Source organism: Apis cerana, linkage group LG5 (assembly GCF_029169275.1).
Source record: "Apis cerana isolate GH-2021 linkage group LG5, AcerK_1.0, whole genome shotgun sequence".
NCBI classification, from domain to species: domain Eukaryota; kingdom Metazoa; phylum Arthropoda; class Insecta; order Hymenoptera; family Apidae; genus Apis; species Apis cerana.
Genome location: NC_083856.1, coordinates 7,612,211 through 7,631,328, shown reverse-complemented (window position 1 = coordinate 7,631,328; position 19,118 = coordinate 7,612,211). Strand labels below are relative to the sequence as shown.

At 42.8% G+C, this 19,118-nt stretch overlaps 1 protein-coding gene across 8 annotated transcripts in view; it reads right to left on the bottom strand.

The window, feature by feature from the left end:
* Positions 1-19,118, bottom strand: part of LOC107994307 (homeobox protein homothorax) — a 483,716-nt gene that overhangs the window by 396,906 nt on the left and 67,692 nt on the right. For all 8 annotated transcript variants that reach the window (XM_062074850.1, XM_062074849.1, XM_062074848.1 and 5 more), the window contains 2 exons: positions 14,758-14,899; positions 6,119-6,169 (listed from right to left, as the gene is read on the bottom strand). In XM_062074850.1, the coding sequence (XP_061930834.1) occupies positions 6,119-6,169; positions 14,758-14,899 (193 nt within the window). The remainder of the gene's footprint in view (positions 1-6,118; positions 6,170-14,757; positions 14,900-19,118) is intronic.

Genomic DNA, 19,118 nt, shown 5'->3' with positions numbered 1-19,118 from the left:
CTTGATGACCAGTACGGAAAGAAAATAACGACTGGCCGAGAATTTATAGCTTCTTCCTATTCGTTTTCGATAACTGTGAGGAACGATCTAGGAAGCCACCAATTCCACGTGGAAATGAATCACTTGACCTTTAGAGAGGTTAGACGTTTATTTTTTTGGAAGCTAATGTCTTTTACGTTTCAATGACGTTAACTATAGATTATATTTCCTTTCTTTTTTTTTTTTTTTTTGCCTCTTTAAAGAATAAATGGCATTATTGAGAATGGAAAAATCAGATTTGAAATTTTAATAACGAAGAAGAGATTCGAAATATTAATTTAATATTGGAAAACTAGTTAACTAGTTGTTGGAATCTCGAATATAATCGTAAATAAATAAGTAAAGTAAACTTCTTGTAAAACAAGAATTTTTCTTTCGAGGAATATCGTAAATATCGATATCATGATTTTTCTGATACACATGATGCGTTATCTGTTATATTGAATAGATATCGCAGAATATCACGGAAAATGATCAAGTTTAAATACACAGATTGTTCTAACGATTCGAATCTGTTCGAAATTATATTTGGATTAAAGAAACGTTTATTATTTATTTTCCACGGGAATTTTCCGTGGGAAATTTATCGTGGGAAAGAAATATTACGACTGATCACGAATTTTTTTTTTGCCCTTTTTTACCCTATCTAAGATCGACACAAATTGCTATTAATAAAATATATTAATACATAGATCCAAGAAATGACTAATTAATTAACAAATGTTGAGAAGAATGCAAATTAAAGATCTCCATTAAAGATTTCCAATTTCCACAAATATCTGGGAATCCAAACATCGTTTTAGATGTTGAAAAGAAATCTAGAAATCTCTAAATAAAACAAACGTCCATTTTCCACTTTTAAAAGACCAGAAACATCTGCATTACGTGCATTCCATCTCGTTAGAAGGGAGTGACGTTGCCAAGAGTTCGTGGGAGCGTTCGCGCGTGCAAAAAGAAAAGAAGAAGAAGAAGAAGAAGGAGAAGAAGAAGAAGGGAAATCCCTGTTCGAATCCGCGGGAGCAGCATGGAGAAAGCGTGGTGGACCGGTGGTGGCCACGTCCGAGCGAGCCTAATGCAAAGCACTCTCGCGGTGGTAATAATTATTCTCGAAACGCGAGAGGGGCAATTAGCATCTCATTGGCTCATTTCTCGCTTATGCTAAATAGGTAGAGCATTATTAAAGCGCGTGTGCGAGGGCAGATCCCTTTTCCCGGCGAGCTTCATGGAACAGCTTCGCGCCATCAACGGACTTTCTGCTTTCCTCTCTTCCGCGAGTCTAAACGTCCGGCATGCCTCATCTTGCCTCCTGCGGAAGACTTTCGCACGCCTTTTCCACGCGGCTCCTTCCTCGTGAAAGAAAGGCGGGAAAAAATGATTCGAATAATTTTTGGAATTTTCTCCCTTTTTTCTTCCAGTATACTGCTGTACTAGGTTGATTTAAATCGAATGTTATCAAATTACATCGTTTTTCGATCGATATTTTGGAAAAAATTCGTTGCAATTTTTCTGAAAAATCCGATGTGTTTGCATAAAGAAACTTTCATCATCGAGAACAATCGGAATATTGAATCGACACCAGGAACGAAAAAGAGGAGAAAGTTCTCGGGGGGCACGAAAGATAAGACGTCGAATGGAATTAGACGAGGGGGGAAAGAAAGAAAAAAAGAAAGGAAGGAAGGAATCCTCGAAGGCTAGATATTTTCGTTCCGTAAGAAAACGTTGTCTCGTTGTCAGATAAGATCCGCGTGCCAGGCGGGAAACACGGATTTCAACGGAAGAATAGAGAGCACGGCTCCTCCGCATTGGATTCGCAGAGGGTGAACGAGGATCCTCGCTTTTAACCTCGAAGGAAACCCTTGACCTTCGGTGGATTGAAGAGAGCGGGCTCGGTACACGCTTTTTACCTCGTCCGCCATTGTACGTGCCTCTTCCGGCCGAAGAAACAACTCTTCGTTTTGCATGCCGAAGGTTAAAGATTAAAAAGGTAAGAGAAATGGAAGAAAGAAGACTGAGCGACATATTTGCGATACGTGCGCCGTTTTGTCTCATTCTGACCACTTGTTCTCGCATCTTGAACACGAATAAAGGCAATATCTCTTTTTATAAGCGTATTCTTATGGTTGAATAGTCGAGAGTACACGTTTTATTTTTATAAAAGTAAAAATAATTACGTTTCGATCGTTTTTTTTACATCCAATTTTCTTACTATCATCCAAAAAGAAACCAAAAGATGTACGTACGTGAAATTTTCTTCTCGCAAATAAAAATAATCGTAACTCTCTCTTGATAAATGTCGCAAGAGAATCAACGTACGTATTGCAACAAGAATCGCTTTCTACCGAAATCTATGGAAGAGAAATTTTCCAAAGAAATAAAGAATCTTGCGAAAACGACCGATCGAACAGTCCAAATCGAAGGAAATACTCGAGCGAGCGATTTCGAGGTTGACGGAGAAAGCACTCGAAGAGCGCAACGATTTCCTTTGTTTGCGCCACCCCTGAGGGACCGAGCCGGTGAAACTCGGCCCTTTTTTCGAAAACCTTTCCAACAGGGGCCGACGGCATCTGCGTCGAATTTTCCGCCATCTCGAGCCCTTTCGACGCTCCCCGACGTTCCCTCGATCGTGTCACCGCGTCGTTTCCAGCCGACCTTTCCAATCAACGCATCGTGCGTGTAACCCCCGACCACTCTCTCCCTCTCTTCCCGCGTGGCTTCACTCTGGCAAAATAATCGCGGCAAAAAGCCAGTTTCTGGACGGCGCGAGATGGAGCCGAGAGAAGAGAAGAGAAGAGTCGTGTTGGAATAAAAGAGGCCTCGCCTCTCTTTCCTTCCCCTCCGAGAAAGGATGGAAACAAAGGGGAAGGGGGAAGCAAAGGGCGCGGACAGCAAAAACCGCGGACGTTACGTGCCTCTTCTTTACGATAGAAGCTCATTGCTCGTAGATTGCGATTTGCCACGAGCGTAATGAAGCCACGCCACCGGTTTCTGCACCGACAGAACGAGCCACCAATGCGATTTTCGATCGTCCAACTCTCGTCGCCTCTCTCTCTCTCCTCGGCTTTCCTCGACCTCCCCCTCCGCACCTTGGTGCCGTTCGTAAATTTTCTAGCGGATTCGACTCGCGAGTTTTTGCAATGTTGAGGAGGCGTGCGTTAATTGGACCAGTTTTCTGAACCGGTGGAGAACTCTTGCGAGCAGACGATGGGGAAGAGGGATCATCCCCTCCCGCGGTGCGATCGGTGGATCTCGAAAACATTTCGGAATTGGCGGATTCCGAATGGCGTGCGCCACGATGAATCATTTTCAAAGCGTTCAAAAGGTTTGGAATTGGTCGAGAGACGCGTGCGGCGTTATTGGTCGTTCCTCGCGCAAAAGAAACATTATTCCATTTGTAGCAACAGGTGCAATAATGGCGTAACTGGATCGATAATGACCGTGTTAGAATGGTTTGGAATGGTTTGCTCGAGCATTATGGAATTATTCATAAAGATTTCGATTCGAACGAAAAATTTCTGTAATTTTCCCTAATGTTTCTTTATCAGATGGTTACCCTCCCCCCCTTTTCCGTAAAAGAAAAAAGGTTGAAGCGATCGCGAATATCTGAAAAAAAAAAAAGAAAAAAAAGAAAACAATTCCTCGAGAAAGAAGAAAGAAAGAAATGATAGAGAATAACTTTATTGCGTACGTAACAGTAATTCCTAGGAACGCGTCACTGGAAAAATCAGCGAGCCGTTCAACCGTCTCGTTTCCTTTTAAAATTCAGATGAAACGCGCGCGTCTCACCCGTTCGCGCTTTACATTTATTTAATGTCACGGATGCATAATTCGTCACCGCTCTCTCGATGATGCGAATCCACCAATACGTACGAATACACGTACATATACATCGCTGATACGCGATAATATATACACGTACATGTAATATTTATCTCGCTCGTTTCATCCTCTTCTCTCTTTTCTCTCTCTCTCTCTCTTTTTTTCTTCCCATTCCAATATTTTTATTTTTAGTTTTTTTTCCTTTTTTTTCTTTTTTCCTTTTTTTTTTTTGGTTTTATTTCGTTCGTTTTCTGTTTCAACAGATCGAGACCGAGCGACAGTTGTGACAACAGCGGCGCGAGATTCGAGCGGGGTACACCTTGCGTGGATGTTTGCGCGCGGACCGATGCCGTCCTGACAGCTCAGATAACGGGCGTGACATTTTGAAAAATTGAGGCCAACGATGCGAACAACGTCAACGAAATGCATCCCCGTCGTCCGTTTTCCTTCTCTATATATATATATATATATATATTTTTTTTTTGTTTTCATTTTTTCCCACCGCTGTACCGCGGACTCGACGAAGAGGGGGAGGGGGGAAAGCGAAAAATAAAAAAGGGGGAGGGGGAGAGGGGAGAACGCGAAAACACAACGTACACCGGTTCACCATTAACACGCTCGATATATCCAATTTTGAATTACGAGCGAATATTCGAAAACGCGAGACACCTTTTCCCCGGTGCAGACGAAAAGGCTTGAACGAACTTTATGATGAAATATTTGCAAACCTCGACTCCTCGACGTGTCGCTTTTTCACGGATAATTAGAAATCAGATCTCGAAACAAATTACAGACGCTGTCATAATACGTTGCACGTTCTCTTAAATTCGGGGGTATTTATACAATTCTTCGAAGTTTCGTTTTATAATAATAACTCGGGTTATCGAGAAATTTTTTTTTCGAGGGAAAATTTTTGTTCTTGTAAAAAAGCTTGGTTTCTACGTGGCTCGATGAAACATTTCCTCGTTCTCAATTGCGGATTAATTTAATTTTGGTACGAATCTCACGCGGTATTTTTATCCAAAGAATCTCGGGATTTATTTTTCGCTAAAAACAACGGCATCCTTATCGCTACATCCGCATAAATCCAGAATACATTTCAAAAAGCGAGACTTAACTTGCTTACCTACGAAAAGACTTCACCTGTAATAGACCCATTTTCCAAAAAAGAAAAGAAAAAAAAAAAAGGAAAAAAAGACCCTCAATCATACGCAGTGAAACACGAGCCACCGCAAGAAAGGAAAGATCAATGAGAATCAGGGACAACGGTCTCGAAAAAGGAATCCATAATGGCAGGTCGACTTTGAGCCGAGCCATCGATGGGCCCGCGTGTGCGCGCCGTCCTCGTCCACCAACGAATACACCCGAGTTATTTAAAAAGCCCACTATCCGTTATCTCGATCAGAGAACGCGAAGGGTCGTTTGAAATATTTCTTCCTCCTCTGTCTGCTCTCCTCGAAGGTCTGCCATTCGAATGGCCGCCGCGTCCAGCCACGAGGAAACAAAGGCGAACTCGCCGACTCCTCTCGGCCTTTTCCTTTCTTTTCTCCTTCTCTTCCTTTTTCTCTTTCCTTTTTTAATTATCGCCTTCTGCCTTACTTTTACACACTCGGTTTACTCCGAACCGAATCTTCCATTAGTCCTAGTATAATTGAATATGATAAAGTTCATTCGGGTAAGTAATAATATCTGCTCGCTTCGGGATACTCGTATATCGGCTTAATGCGCTCGTCGAGGAGGAAGTAATTTTCAAATTTCCAGCGCTCGTTCCTTTCTTTCTTTTCTTTCTTTTTTTTCTCCCTTCCTTTCAATTATCAAAGCAACATCGTTGTACAAGAGTGTACATTATATCCTCACGGTATAAGGATATTTATCGTAACGTCCTGCCTTTTCTTTTTTTTTTTTGATTTTCCACCGGCTCGTTTTCCCTTGCTTCCTTTCCCATCGATAATTAAATGTGATCTTTCCATCGCCATTCTTCGAGCGAAACGATAGCCGGATAAAATTGAAGCGATATTTGATCCTTTCTTCGAAGGTGGAAAGAAAATTACTGTGACATTTTTTTTAATTATTTATCCACTTGGGTACAAAAATTTATTACTTAATCGAATTCAAGTTGCGTTGCATCGTTCTTTTTATCATTTAAATTTAAACATTCTCGTATGAGAGTAAAGCGTATGGATAAAATTTGAAGGATATTTTTTTTGAGACTGTGTCGCTGAGATGAGATATAATCATTCGTAGAATTAAAGCGAATACTCACCAGCGAGTCCACCTCCGGATCGGCGATGTAATAAGGTTTCTCCTGTCTGATCTGTAACACACGTTTAAGAATCTTTAATAATTAGACATAGTCGTTAATTGGAATATTAAAACTGTAGAGGATATAGATCGTATCAACAAATATGTTTGTACGCACGTTTATACCTCCGTCTCTCTCTTATACACCTGTTGACTCTCTCCCCCCCCCCCTCTCTCTCTCTCTGATCCAAAAGATTTCCTTTACTCGTGCTTTCTTTTAATTGGATCCCCGCTGTTCGATTCGTACGTGTAGAAACGGAAACGCGCCGGTGAACGCGATGGAATTCCTGCAAACACCGCGGCCAAGAAGGGCGAGAAGGAAGAAAACGCAGAAAAACCGAATGGTATAAAGAGGAGAAGAGGCCAAAGAGGGAGAGATTCTCGAGCATTTTCATGGCGCCGCCTAGTGACGATCAGAATAGAAACAAAAGGGAGGATGGCCGAGTCTCTGTTCGATGCTCGGGGGATCCGCTCTTAATTGGACCCACGATGTTCTTACTGAAAGGATCGAGGAGAAAAAACGGAATGAGATGGACGACAAATCTCGATGGAAGTACCGGTTAATCTCGTGGAATCCACGCCAGATTATTCTCCCTCTTTCTCTCTCTCTCTCTCTCGGCCGACACCGAGCCAAGCAGCCATCTGATTAGAACACTCTCCTGCCCGACTATGGGATTGAATATCGTTAACGTTCTTCCTCCAAATATCCTTTTATCGGTAAGGAATATGACGTTTCGTAATACGAATTGATTCTCCTTACGCGAATGGAGATTCGGGATTCGAAAATCGGGAAGAAGAGTCGATGTGTTGGAGGCAAAGAGAGAGAAAAAGAATCCAACATTCGATTGGAGGAAGAGTCGTTACAGGAAGAGTATCGCGATGATTAAATCGAGCCTGCCGACTGGCAACGAAGGAATCCGGGCGGAAAAACGGGTGGAACGTTAAAATCGAGTTAACCGGTCGAGTCCCGCGACTATTGCGAAGAATTCTGGGAACGGGGCCGGAGGAACGTATATTCATGAGGCTGAATTCTGAATGGGAGTTCCTCTCGCATCGGGTGTATGGATAATGAAGGCGTCTTGTAAGCCGCACAAAAATACTGTCAACTCTTCGTAGGGGGGAACTAGTTCTTGCACTGGGCCCTGTCACCGTTGCTTTTTCGACGATCCCCAAGCGGCGACCTAAACGCCCGTTCAGGTATCCACGTCGATTACAAATTGTAAGCAGCCTCGTCCCCTTCTCTCGTCTCCAATTTTATTTTATCCTTACCTATTTCGGTTACCGCGTGTCGCGGAGCACACACGCGTAAATATATATGCATCATTGGGAAAATTTATATTCGGTAGGGAAGGAATTTCACGCGAAGGAAATAAATGATTTCTGGGGGGACGGGTAAAGGAGAATTCGCGCGAAAGCTTGCGCCTTTTATCGGCCTCGATCGAAACGACTGTATCACGCTGATTAGAGGCAGGGGGGCTGCGAGTGACAGCTAATTGAGCCCATGCATATGTATAAAGCGATACGAGCGCTATTAATGTGAAGCTGGCCGCCGTTAAATATCCGAGATCCTCCATATTTATGGCGAATGAAACGAAATTAAGCATCGAGCCAGTACCATTGAACAGCCACTTTCTATCCCGAGCTCCGATAAAAATAAGAGCAAAGTTTTTACTTCGACTTTTTTTTCTCCTTTTCTCTTTTTTCTTTGTGAAACGAGGATAAGAATGAACAGCCTACAAAAATAATAAATATATATAAATAAATAAATATATATATATTGTACGTCAGAGGAAAATTCCACCAGGATCAGACTGTATCATCCGGCGCAAGATAAAAATATTGCGCGATAATATTTAGAGAATGTTCTCGTTCCGGCACGTCTGTTTAGGACAGCGTGGTATGCAAGTTGGCGGTGTGTGCGACGATCCTGCCGAGAGATATACGAAGCAGCTGCTCCTCCGCTGTGCCCGTGTTGCTCTTCTGCCGTTTCCTTCTCGGCCATCGTGTGTTTCCCCCCGGCCCCGGCCCCGTCAAAGCTTCCATTTTTCGCTCGACGAGGAACCGTCGTCGTTTCGCGCCAACCACGGGGAATTATGTAACGATTTGTCGGCCCATTTGTACCGACACTCACGGCCGGGATCGACGAGAGATCAAAATAAAAGGGCCCTTCCTCCCTTCCTCCGTTTAGAGTTAGAGGAACAGTCCCAAACAGTGATTGTCTTCACGCAATAAAACGAACTGCACCCTGCGTAAACTTTACGACACCTTCGTGGCACGGAAACGTGCAGTGGTCTTCCAGTGACCACTTTCGAACGAGAGATATAATGGCAGCATCTTCCCGAATAGCTGAGCCTAAAGTTCGTAGCTCATGAAAGCTTTCTCCAGAACCTTGACCTACTCGAGGTAACCAGATTGACCTGGAGGTTGTAAAGAAAATCTGGACAAAGTCGCCGGAAGTCGAGCAAGAGTCGAAGTTAATCTTATCGGAGGGACGATGGAGAAGATTGTAAAAGTTTCTTTTTTTTTTTTTTCTTTATGGATAAGTTGGTTAATTGCCAGGTTTCAGATGAAAACGCAGCTGCACACGCACCAGCTTGTTTCGTAAAGTAAAGAAATTCTACAATGTTTTTTTTTCTATCTTTTTTCTCTTTTTTTTTTTTTTCCTTCCATTTCGAACAGTGCTTTACGAGAGATACGAGACGATGAAAAGTTAATTTTTAAAGTTTGATCGATGTAAGTGGTGAAATGGAAACACGCCCATCTAGCGTATTTAAAAATGGATCGTAGGGTAATCGAGCTGTCCTTGAATGAGAGATAACGACTGAACGATTAGCGAAGGTAGCATGGGGAAAGGTGAGCCAGGTGAGTGAGCATATGGACAGGACTTAGAAAATCGTTGCAAGCTTCGTCGACGAGAATTAATCAGATAATAATCCGATAAAACTTTGTTACGTTTCACGGATTAAAGTTTCTCAATCTATAGATTATGATTCAATGTTGTATAACGTTTTAAATCGTTCTCGATCCAAATTTTTCTTTAAGAAATATAAAAATTAATTTCTATTCTATTAAATCCCATTCAATCGTTGATGGACTTTTTTCGCGTAAAACTTGCACGGCTTGATATATAAACATTTCAAGAATAAGAAGGCGAATGATTTTACAACTTTCCCGCCCTAACCACGTTTCGTTAATTAGGATCGACTGGCGAGCCGTTCAAAAAGCATCGATAAGCGAGCGACCAGGGATCGTTCAACGCTCTGGAATTCCGTGTAATCACGTTTAATTGCATCGATTTTATAAGCGGCCAATAAAGCGGGCAATAAAGCGCGAGTCTATTAAATTTTTCCATTCCATGGAAAGAGAGAGAGGGAGAGGGAAAGGGAGAGGGAGAGAGGGAGAGGGAGATTCGTATAATCGCGAGATTATTGCAGATCGAACTTTAGCATGAAAATACCGGTAGCGTTACGAGAGATAAGTCGATGCATCGATCGTGGAAACGATGATCACGCCTTTGACGACAAAAGAGACGTCGCGGCTGTTGTTATCGCGATTATGATAATGCGACTTTACATCTGTTTACACTCTTCCTTGTCGAGGGATGGGAAGGAAGAAGAAGGGAAGAAGTTGGCCGATCCGCTTATCGAAATATGGATCGTTAAAAATAATAAGCGTAAACAAGTTCTGATTCGTTCGTAAATAGTTTTAACCCCCTGCTTTACAATTTCCTTGATAACCATTTTAATCTTAGAACACGATCGTTCAATCAATATCTGATAGGGAAAGTCATAAAATTTACGACTATCTCCAGATTTTGATATTTTAACGTTTTAATCAATAAATAGATAATCGAATATATTATTTGCGATAAATAAAAGTATTCGATTACAAAAGTTAAGAATATTCCGAGAGTATTAACTGATATAATCGAATCAGATACGAAATATTGAAATACGTTATACGTTAATTTGTATTCAGTAGTCGTAACTCGTAAAATTGAAGACAAGAGTTTGATTTCTGTGCAAGTTCTAAATTCGAGATAAGTTTTAAATTCTTTAGCACACCGGAGAAGATCTAAACTGTTCGTAAATATCTTCTCCGGTTAAAAGAAAGAGAGAGAAAGAGAAAAGAAACAAATACATAAATTCATAGGAAACAGTGTCCACACCTTCGAAGTGGGAAAGCAGGTAGCGTGCGTGGAGGACGTGCCTGTCTCGCGGTCGCATTAGTCAGGCCGTCAGAGTGCGGGGGCCAGCGTTTTACAAGGGTTTAATGCCCCCGGAGGTGCATTCTAATTGCACCAATAAATCCCGACGGGTCCTTGTCCGGCGTTTCCCACTCGCCTCCTTTCTCTACCGTTGTCTTTACAAGCTGGCCCAACGCAATTTCATCGTCTTGCCATCGCGATGGCCCTCCACACGCCTACGTTCCACGCTGTTGGCCACTGTTTCGACCGTCCGAAGGGCGACCTACGCGTTTCAGGTGGTGCGATTACCTCATTGCGAGTCGAGTAAACGGATAAGTACTAAATCCTCTTTTTGGTGGCCGCGAAAAAAATCGACGAGAAATTTCATCGAACGAATGTATATCGGTAGCCACAAAAGAGCATCGATACTCGCTTGGACGAACGATTAATTTGAACGCAGCGAAGCGCAACACGGCGCAGCAGGACGCCGACGAAAACGAAATTTTCGCAGCGGAGTGTCCACTGTGGGCACGAAAACTGGGACGGCCGACCCATCTGGTAAAAAAGGGCACAACAATGCGCGTAACGTGGCACAGTGGGACGTTCCTGCCGAGCGCGTTGCTACGTCGCAGGCAAGCCAGACCGCCTGAACACGGAGAAGCCAAAGCCGAAGGCAACGCGCAAAAAGGGAGCGAGCGCGGAGAGACGGGGTTCTGGTTGCGTGTGGAATGTATCGGGGCCCCATAGAGTACGCACGATGTGTGGACCGCACGGGATAATACCGGGCCCCATTGAATAGATCAATTTACAATGGCAGAAAATGAGCAGCGCTCTCCACCGGCTGCGGAGCACCCCTTCTTTACCCCCTCCAACGTGGTCCGATCTCGTCACGGTTCGTCACTTCTCACGACTCGACAGCGGCGGTGGTCGTGCCGCGACTGAGACTGCGCATGCGCCGGCCGCGGTGAGGAGGCCATCGCGCATGCGCCCGCTCCTGTGCCGCGCACGCAACGAAAACGAAACGCGGACGAATAATCTCGTATACGCGAGGCGCGCGCGGCCCTTTTGTCGCGCGCACCGGCCCTACTATATCTTCGTCCAAGTATCGACGGGGTGTAAAAGGGTTCGAAGGACACGCCTCGAAAACCGCCGCAAGAGGATTGTCACCTGCTTATCTTTTCACGTGTACCGCCGGTGTGCGTGTACCATGCTTCCTCCCTGGCCCCTCTCCATTTCACATTATAAAACGACCTCTCTAGACATCGGTGACGACAGATCGATGGTAAGTAAAGAACGAGTGGGCGAGGCGACTTAGATTTACCTATACGTAATCGACTGTGTAATCTTCCCATCGACGAGCTAACGAAATGAGTTTAGTCCCGTGTACACGAGGTACTTATAGACGTCGTGGAAGGAAATAATAAACGGGAAGATAAATGCGAAGAAAATTTCATAACGCCCGATGCCGGTTGGATATCAAAATTCATTATCTCTCCTTGCAAGAATGGGCCGAGGGGGAACACGATCGAACGACAGGGGGTAATCGCGGGCCCTTTCCCCCTCGACAATTTGTTTATCCGCTCGTGAGGACGGCGCGTAATCTCTGAATTAGCGGGACACGTCGAGAGTATCGGCTACGACTTCCACTTCCTCGTTTCTCGAAACTTTTTGCCAAGTTCCTCGTATACATAATCGGTCTCCCGTTTTCTCGAGGAAGATACCGACACGCGAGGGATAACGATTCGCGCGCCTTTGCAACGTTCATTCTCGCTTCCAATGGACAGAAAAGGAAATTAATTGCGTCGATAGCACGGTTGAAATACGAGGTCCCGCGTGGAGGAAGAACGTCAACGAGATACGTTTGTACGGCGCGAGATCGCCGCGGAAATAAAAGGAAACGGTCCAGCAAAAGGCGGCGCGCAATTTACCACACGCGGTTCACCGATTCGCCGGGGGAAACGTCACGGTATCCTTCTTTCAATAATTTTTTCCCCCCACTCCTCTTCCCGCTCGTCCCGCTTCCCGCTTCGCCGCGTAATTCTATGCTCCTTATTAAGATGCAAATGTCACGTCAATTTCGCAATTCTAACGGACTCTCCGTGAGTACGCGGCTCCGTTGTCTTGGCCGACATAATGTCGACATGCCGCGGATAAATAACAAGATGGTTGAGCATAGGCGAACGATTTAACGAGAATACCAAACGATCGAGAATAAAAGAACAGAGAAGGAAAGATTCAACTGCTTTTCTTTTCTTTTCTTTTTCTTTTTCTTTTTTTTTTGTTTTTGTTTTAAAGCGTAGCTTATTTTCTAATCGCAAACACGAACGCATTCGCGATGACGTAGCATCGAATTAATTAACGCGAAGAGCAGCCAGCTCGCCCCTTATCCCACCTCGCGACTTAGAGGCTTAACGTTATCTGTGACTCGGGTCGATTGCTACCGTGTCACCACGCTCTATATTTAAACGCGTACGTAGTTGATTTTTCGGCGTGGAAAACTCGTTCTAACGAAATTTACCACGTAAATAACCCCCCTTCGGAACATCTGAAAAGCCGGGTTCACGGAATAATTAGCCGGCGTGGCACATGGAGAGGAGAGATGGAGGAGTTTGGTCGAAAGCAGAAGTGCAATTTTATGCAAAGATAACCCACGAGCAGCTATCTAGCTCCGCGATATACATAGGCGCCGATATCCCTCAATCTAAATGTGCTGCATTCGTTTGCATCGACTAAACGCGCAAAGAACCACCAAGGCAACATTTTTATCGTGCGTACTGTCGGCTCCGACTTAATCGCCTATGCTTTGTTTCCACGGGCAAATATCCCCACCGCCACGGTGTTGTTCCCGTGCCTTTGCGAAACCGCCTCTATCATTCCTGTGAGAAATACGTACGGACGGGTTGGTACCCAATCCCCGTTTCCATCCCACGGACTCCCCCCATCCCTCCTCCTTTCCCCCTTTTATTTTTGCCACGACCAAGGAGGAAGAAAAATCGATAATTTATTCTCGACGACAAATCCATCCGCTTCCCAGAAGGTTTCTACGGGGAGAGACACGGTCACGGATGTATATATACCTGAACGTGCTCCAACACCGATCTTAGAGAGGCGACCTTTTTCGAAGTCGAACCGGCCCGGGGAGCGTAGATGGCGAAACGGTGTGTTTTTAAAAGGCCCGGAATCATTTCGCGTATATAGGTTCTCCGGTTACCTACGCGTGTGTCCTTGGCAGGACTCGCCTCAGGTGAGTTTACCTGTGCGGGAAGAGCGACGAGGACCCGTAGCTCGCAACGAGCGAAAAACTAGGCGACGAGGAGAGAGCGAGAGAGAGAGAGAGAGGGAATGGTAAAGGAGGAAAGAAGAATCGCGAAACGACAAGCAGACCTCCAGAACTCTGTGCCTTCTTCCGGCTCGTCGTAGAACGTACCGTAAGACGGAGAACGCGGCCATGAGAACGATCTTTCGCTCGATGCTCGTCGTCGGGTGGCTCGTTGGAATTCCTAAAAATAAGTTCCAACCGACGAGAGCCAACCTCTCCTTCGAGACCCTAAACATCCACGGGTTACATCCATGGCCGCGCAACGTTATTTCGTCGCCTGAGAGAAGGACGTGTCGAGAGAGTCGTGACTCATTTGGAGCGGCCCGAAATTCTCTCTCTCTCTCTCTTCCTTTCCAAGTGTATCCTCTCCGTTGGAAAAAAAAGCTTACTTTCGAACATTCTCTCACGGAACAACGTTGAGCACCGACAACGTTGGAATTGGGGAAACGAGGGGTGTTTCTCAGTTTTCGATATATATATATATATGTGGGGTGAGTTACGAGCCGAGTTCTACGCGTTTTGCTTCCTTTGAAAAATTTGTACACTTCGAAATATTCGTTTGCACGTTTCGAATTCTCACGTTTCAATGGAATTTTTTGACGTTAATTTTTATTTCATTTCGTTATTCAATTATTTGTTCAATTATTTGTTATATAATTTATTTATTTATTTTTTTTATATTACGCGAAGATTTAAAATCCATCGCACGTTTTGAAATCTCTGTTCGAATTTTCGCGCGATTAAAATATATATATTCACCATATTCATGAATATTTATTTAAAAAAAATTGCCCTCCGATATATTTTAATCTTTACCCTAAATGCAATTACCGTACGATAAAATTTGTACTCGATGGTTTTTGAAATAATCGTCGCAACATTTTCCAACATTCTCCGTTTAATTGAATTCTCGTGTATAAGCGAAATATACGCTGACGAATTTTTTATTTAAATATTCCCTTTCGGTATTTTGAAAAAAAAAATATCTTTTAAAATCTTAAATTCACACCAGTTTTACCAGATTTAATTTATCGCCAAACGTATTATCGAATAGAATACTAATTCATCGTATAAAGTATCGAATAGATACGCTTACCTGTTTGGAGAAGACAGCTATGTCCTCGTTGAAGCTTTCTGACGAGCACACGTCACCACCCGCTACGCCAGGTTCGCGCGGCGTACACGTTGCCAATTCGCACTTCTCGAAGATCAGCGCGAGAAGCGGGAACAGGGGGTGTCTGTAACAAGGAGAAAGTCAATATGAGATAAAAGTCAGCCTCAAACCACCGTCTCAACGATATCTCACTCGAGACGAATGTATTTCCAATTCGAGATATTAATTAATTCAGTGACTAGTCAACAAGCCCGTTTCATATTTCGAACGATTTATTCAACCATTTTATCTTATTCTTTCTCTCTCTCTCTCTCTTTCTTTCTCTTAAATTTTCTTCCGGTGGAAAGAAGAGAGGGCGACGCAAGGCTGGAGATGTATACACGACCCTCGATATATTTATCCTTGCATCGGTAAACGATATCGTCGATTAAAACGCGAGCAAAGACAACGTGCACAGATGCAGATAAGAAAGCCGTGAAAACAACAACGAAACGGTGAAAGCGAGGTTGAATAAAAATCGTGTTCGACATTGGGATATTACGTGCAATTACGTGCCATTTTCACGATAAAATAAAATAATAGGGATTATCGAAAATACTATTTTTCTTTTCTTTTATCGATCAAATTAATTATACTCGCGGTATATTTTACATAATAAATATTAACGTGATTAACGTAATTTGAAACATTCGTCTTACATTTCTTGTATATTACGGCGTAAATAAATTAATGGAACAATTAAAAAATATAAATGTAACGTAACGATGTATATATAAGGAATAGAAAAATACATTAAAATTTCTATTCTACGATACTAAATATATAACAATATAAATGTGAATCTTGATATTTTTCTATTTAAATAATCTATACGTATGACTCACTCGATGTTAAAGTAAAAATATCAATCATCATAATCGATCGTCCATCTTCTTTTATCTTCCTTTATCTCCTTTTATATTTGAATACAAATCAAAGTAAATGATAAATAAAATTAGAAAAAAAAAATATTCTTTACATCCATCGATTAAAATACATCGAAATCGAACATTGACAAGTCTCTATCGAAAATCGTTCACGACTGGTGTTCAGCTTGCAAGGTGAACCCTTTCTCGATCCGACGGCACTCGATCGCTTCGCGTTCTTGCAAATGTTCTTCGATAAGTTCATCGACGTTTACACGTTGCCTTGTTGGTACGATTCATCGTTTTTCACACATTTATACACGTACATACACACAAATATATATATATATATATATATATATATTTTTCTCAACGACACTTTTCTAATTGAGTAATTGGTCCGCGAGAAAACGTATGTCGGTCTCGTGTATAGCCCGCGGTGAAAGAAAAACACGTAAAAAGCATAGAACGCGTCAATTAAGCAAGGTGTGCTCGACCGACTTCGATACCATAAAAATCGTCCGCAACGATTTCTATTTCGCGCGTTAATTATCTACAGTCGGTCACAAAAGTATTCGTATACTTTACACCAGCTTAATTACAACGAGCTTAATTACGTTATTAAAATATCACAATCCCTATTCATCGCGATGCGTAAAGGATAACGAAGTAATTTTTTTTAAATAAAATACGCGCCAGAAATCAAGCGTTAATCGATGTACACGACGTTACACGACGTAGGAGAAATTTTCAAATTAGAAAAATCTCCAGTTTTCCCATACTTTGTTATTATAAGAAATATCCTAACGAACTTACGATACGACAACTTGAAATTATATTAAGAAGAGAGAAATAGATATAGAATTTCGAGACACTTTTTCATACGTGCAAAATAAGAATCAGAATTTTTTTTTTAGGTTGAGTGAATCTTGTTTGGAAGAACAACGAGGACTGTTGCGGCCGACTGTACTGCACTCGGTGTATCGACAGGTTGTAAATAATCGATCTTACGTTAAACGTTCTTCTTTCCTCCAAGTTGGAAATTCCAGCCACGAGGGCGGAAAGAATATTTTTCACGTTTGTTCTTCCGAGCTTGTTCTTGGCGCGGCGTGCACAGTTACAGAGCGCGGCATTAGGAGGATCACCGGATAAGATAAGATTAGCCGATGCTGGTGCAACCGTACGTTGCAACCGGTGGGGAACCGCGGCTCGTGATTTAAAGGTGCGTATACACCTCGAAGAAAAAAATACGCGCGTGACAATTTAAAATGATCTACAGCGCGCATTCTTGATTGCAAGAGTTTCGTATAATGAGGGTTTATTAATTGTTGCGAATATATACGGTGTAATGAATCTGGAACAGGAAGGAAAAGGAAATAAAGGTGTATCGTGTTTTCTTTCTTTTTTTTTTTTTTTTTTTGCAAATAATAGGATTTATATCAGCGTTATTGATGATCGTAATAATTAATTTTAATTACCTCTTCCGTTTTCCTCCGCTTAATTGTTTAATTATGTATTGTATCTTTTTTCTTTCTCTCTTTTCCTCCTTTTTAGATTTACATGCGATAAATTACAAATTTTTACCACATATACTTTTCCTTATATACTTTCCTTCAACTTTTTCAACGGGAAATAATTTTTGATGGATCGTTTCGAGACGATTTATTTCGCGGACGAATATTATTCCCCCATAATGTCTCCACCCAATAATACGATTAACGACACATTTATTAATTATTATTACTCTCGTGCGAAATTTGCATTTGTCTCTTTAACATTTTTTTACGCCACTCGTATTTATCGATCTCCACTAACGATCTGAAACCGTAACGATCTCAATACTAAAAAGTTAATGATCTAGGAAATACTAAGTGCTATTATTACGCGTATAATTTATGTATCCATAAGAAGCGGCAAAAAAATGTAAAGGAATACACGTAAATGCGAAAAAATATTCAAAATAAAATGTCCGTTGTAACTATTAAATGGCCTTTAGTATATATGTAGAGAGAGAGAGAGAGAGAGGCAGAGAGAAGAAAAAAAAGAAAAAGGGAAAAAAGCGAATTTCTTAAGTTACGTTCGTAAAAACGCGAATTTGCATAAACGTTACGCAGTCCAGTTTATTACTTTCCATACTAGAGCGTTGCCCCGCTGTTCGATATCCTTCAACAGTGAGACCAGTCCGATTCCAGCGGCAGGAACTTCTCGACGCCAGCCCGCATTTCATCCGAAAACCCTGACAACTTGCATCAACCTTAATCGCTCAATTACCCCGGTCTAATCGTCGAACAATTCTCAGCGGGAAACGAACAATTTCTCGGTGGTGCGCGGACACGGCAGAGAGAGAGAGGGAGGGAGGGAAAGAGGGAGAGGGAGAGGGAGAGGGAGAGAGGATAGGAAAAGAAAGGAGGAGAAGGAACGAAACGACGAGAGAAACCGACCTTTCTTCCTTTACCCTTTTCTTACCATCGAAACAGAGATGAACGAATTTTAACGCGTCCTCGGGAGGTCTCGAGACGAATTCGGCCCCGACGAAACGGCTCACGGTGGATATATACGTGGTAGCACCGTGGTCAGAGGCATTTCAGAGGCATTGTGTACGTATGGTAGCGGGTCGCGGTCTCGCGGCGTGGCAGACATAAAACGAATCGGAACGAATTTCGACAAATTGACGCGGGGCCCGACGCGAGCAATGGACTTCGAGACGGCAAAAAAATCCTCGTGCCCTCTTTCGTTCCCTTTCCTTCCGTTCCGTGCACCTAGACCACTCTTATACCTTTCCAACCCTCCTCTCCCCACCCGTCCAGTGCCTTTTATTTTTTTCGAAATGACAAGTGAAGTTATCCGGTGAGGTAACTGTAGCGAGGATTGGAAATTGCGATTGAAATGAAATTGCCAATTGGCTTTCTCTTTCTCTCCATTCGTTTGGGAAAAAATTAAAAGGAGAAAGATCGGGGAAGGATTCTTTCGTTTGATGAAATTACGCGCGAAAAGGAAGAAGAAAAGGATGTACAAAAGAGCAGTGGTTCGACAGAGATATTTTTCCGATCGAGAAGAAATTATGCAAATTACGACGTTTCGGTTCCAGTTTCTCGGAGATGGGATTATTACTGCACAACTCCCGATCGTCCCGCTTTTTCGAAACTTAATTTAACATCTGGATAACTTCCCGCATCGTCCTCGAGACTTTCTCTCCGCCTCGTTCTGCGTTTTCTATCGCGCCAGGGATTTCTATTTTCACCTATTAGCCTAATTGTACGCGCGAACGGGCGAAGCGAAGAGGATCGGACGGTGGATGAAAAGCAGACACCGACCAAGCCTCTCTCGTTATGCTTAATTATTGTGTAACATATATTATCGATTATTGTCGGTCGTGAAAAAGCGAGAAATTAACGCGCGCCGCGTTTATCGAGGATGGAGAATCGAGTGATGCCGTTT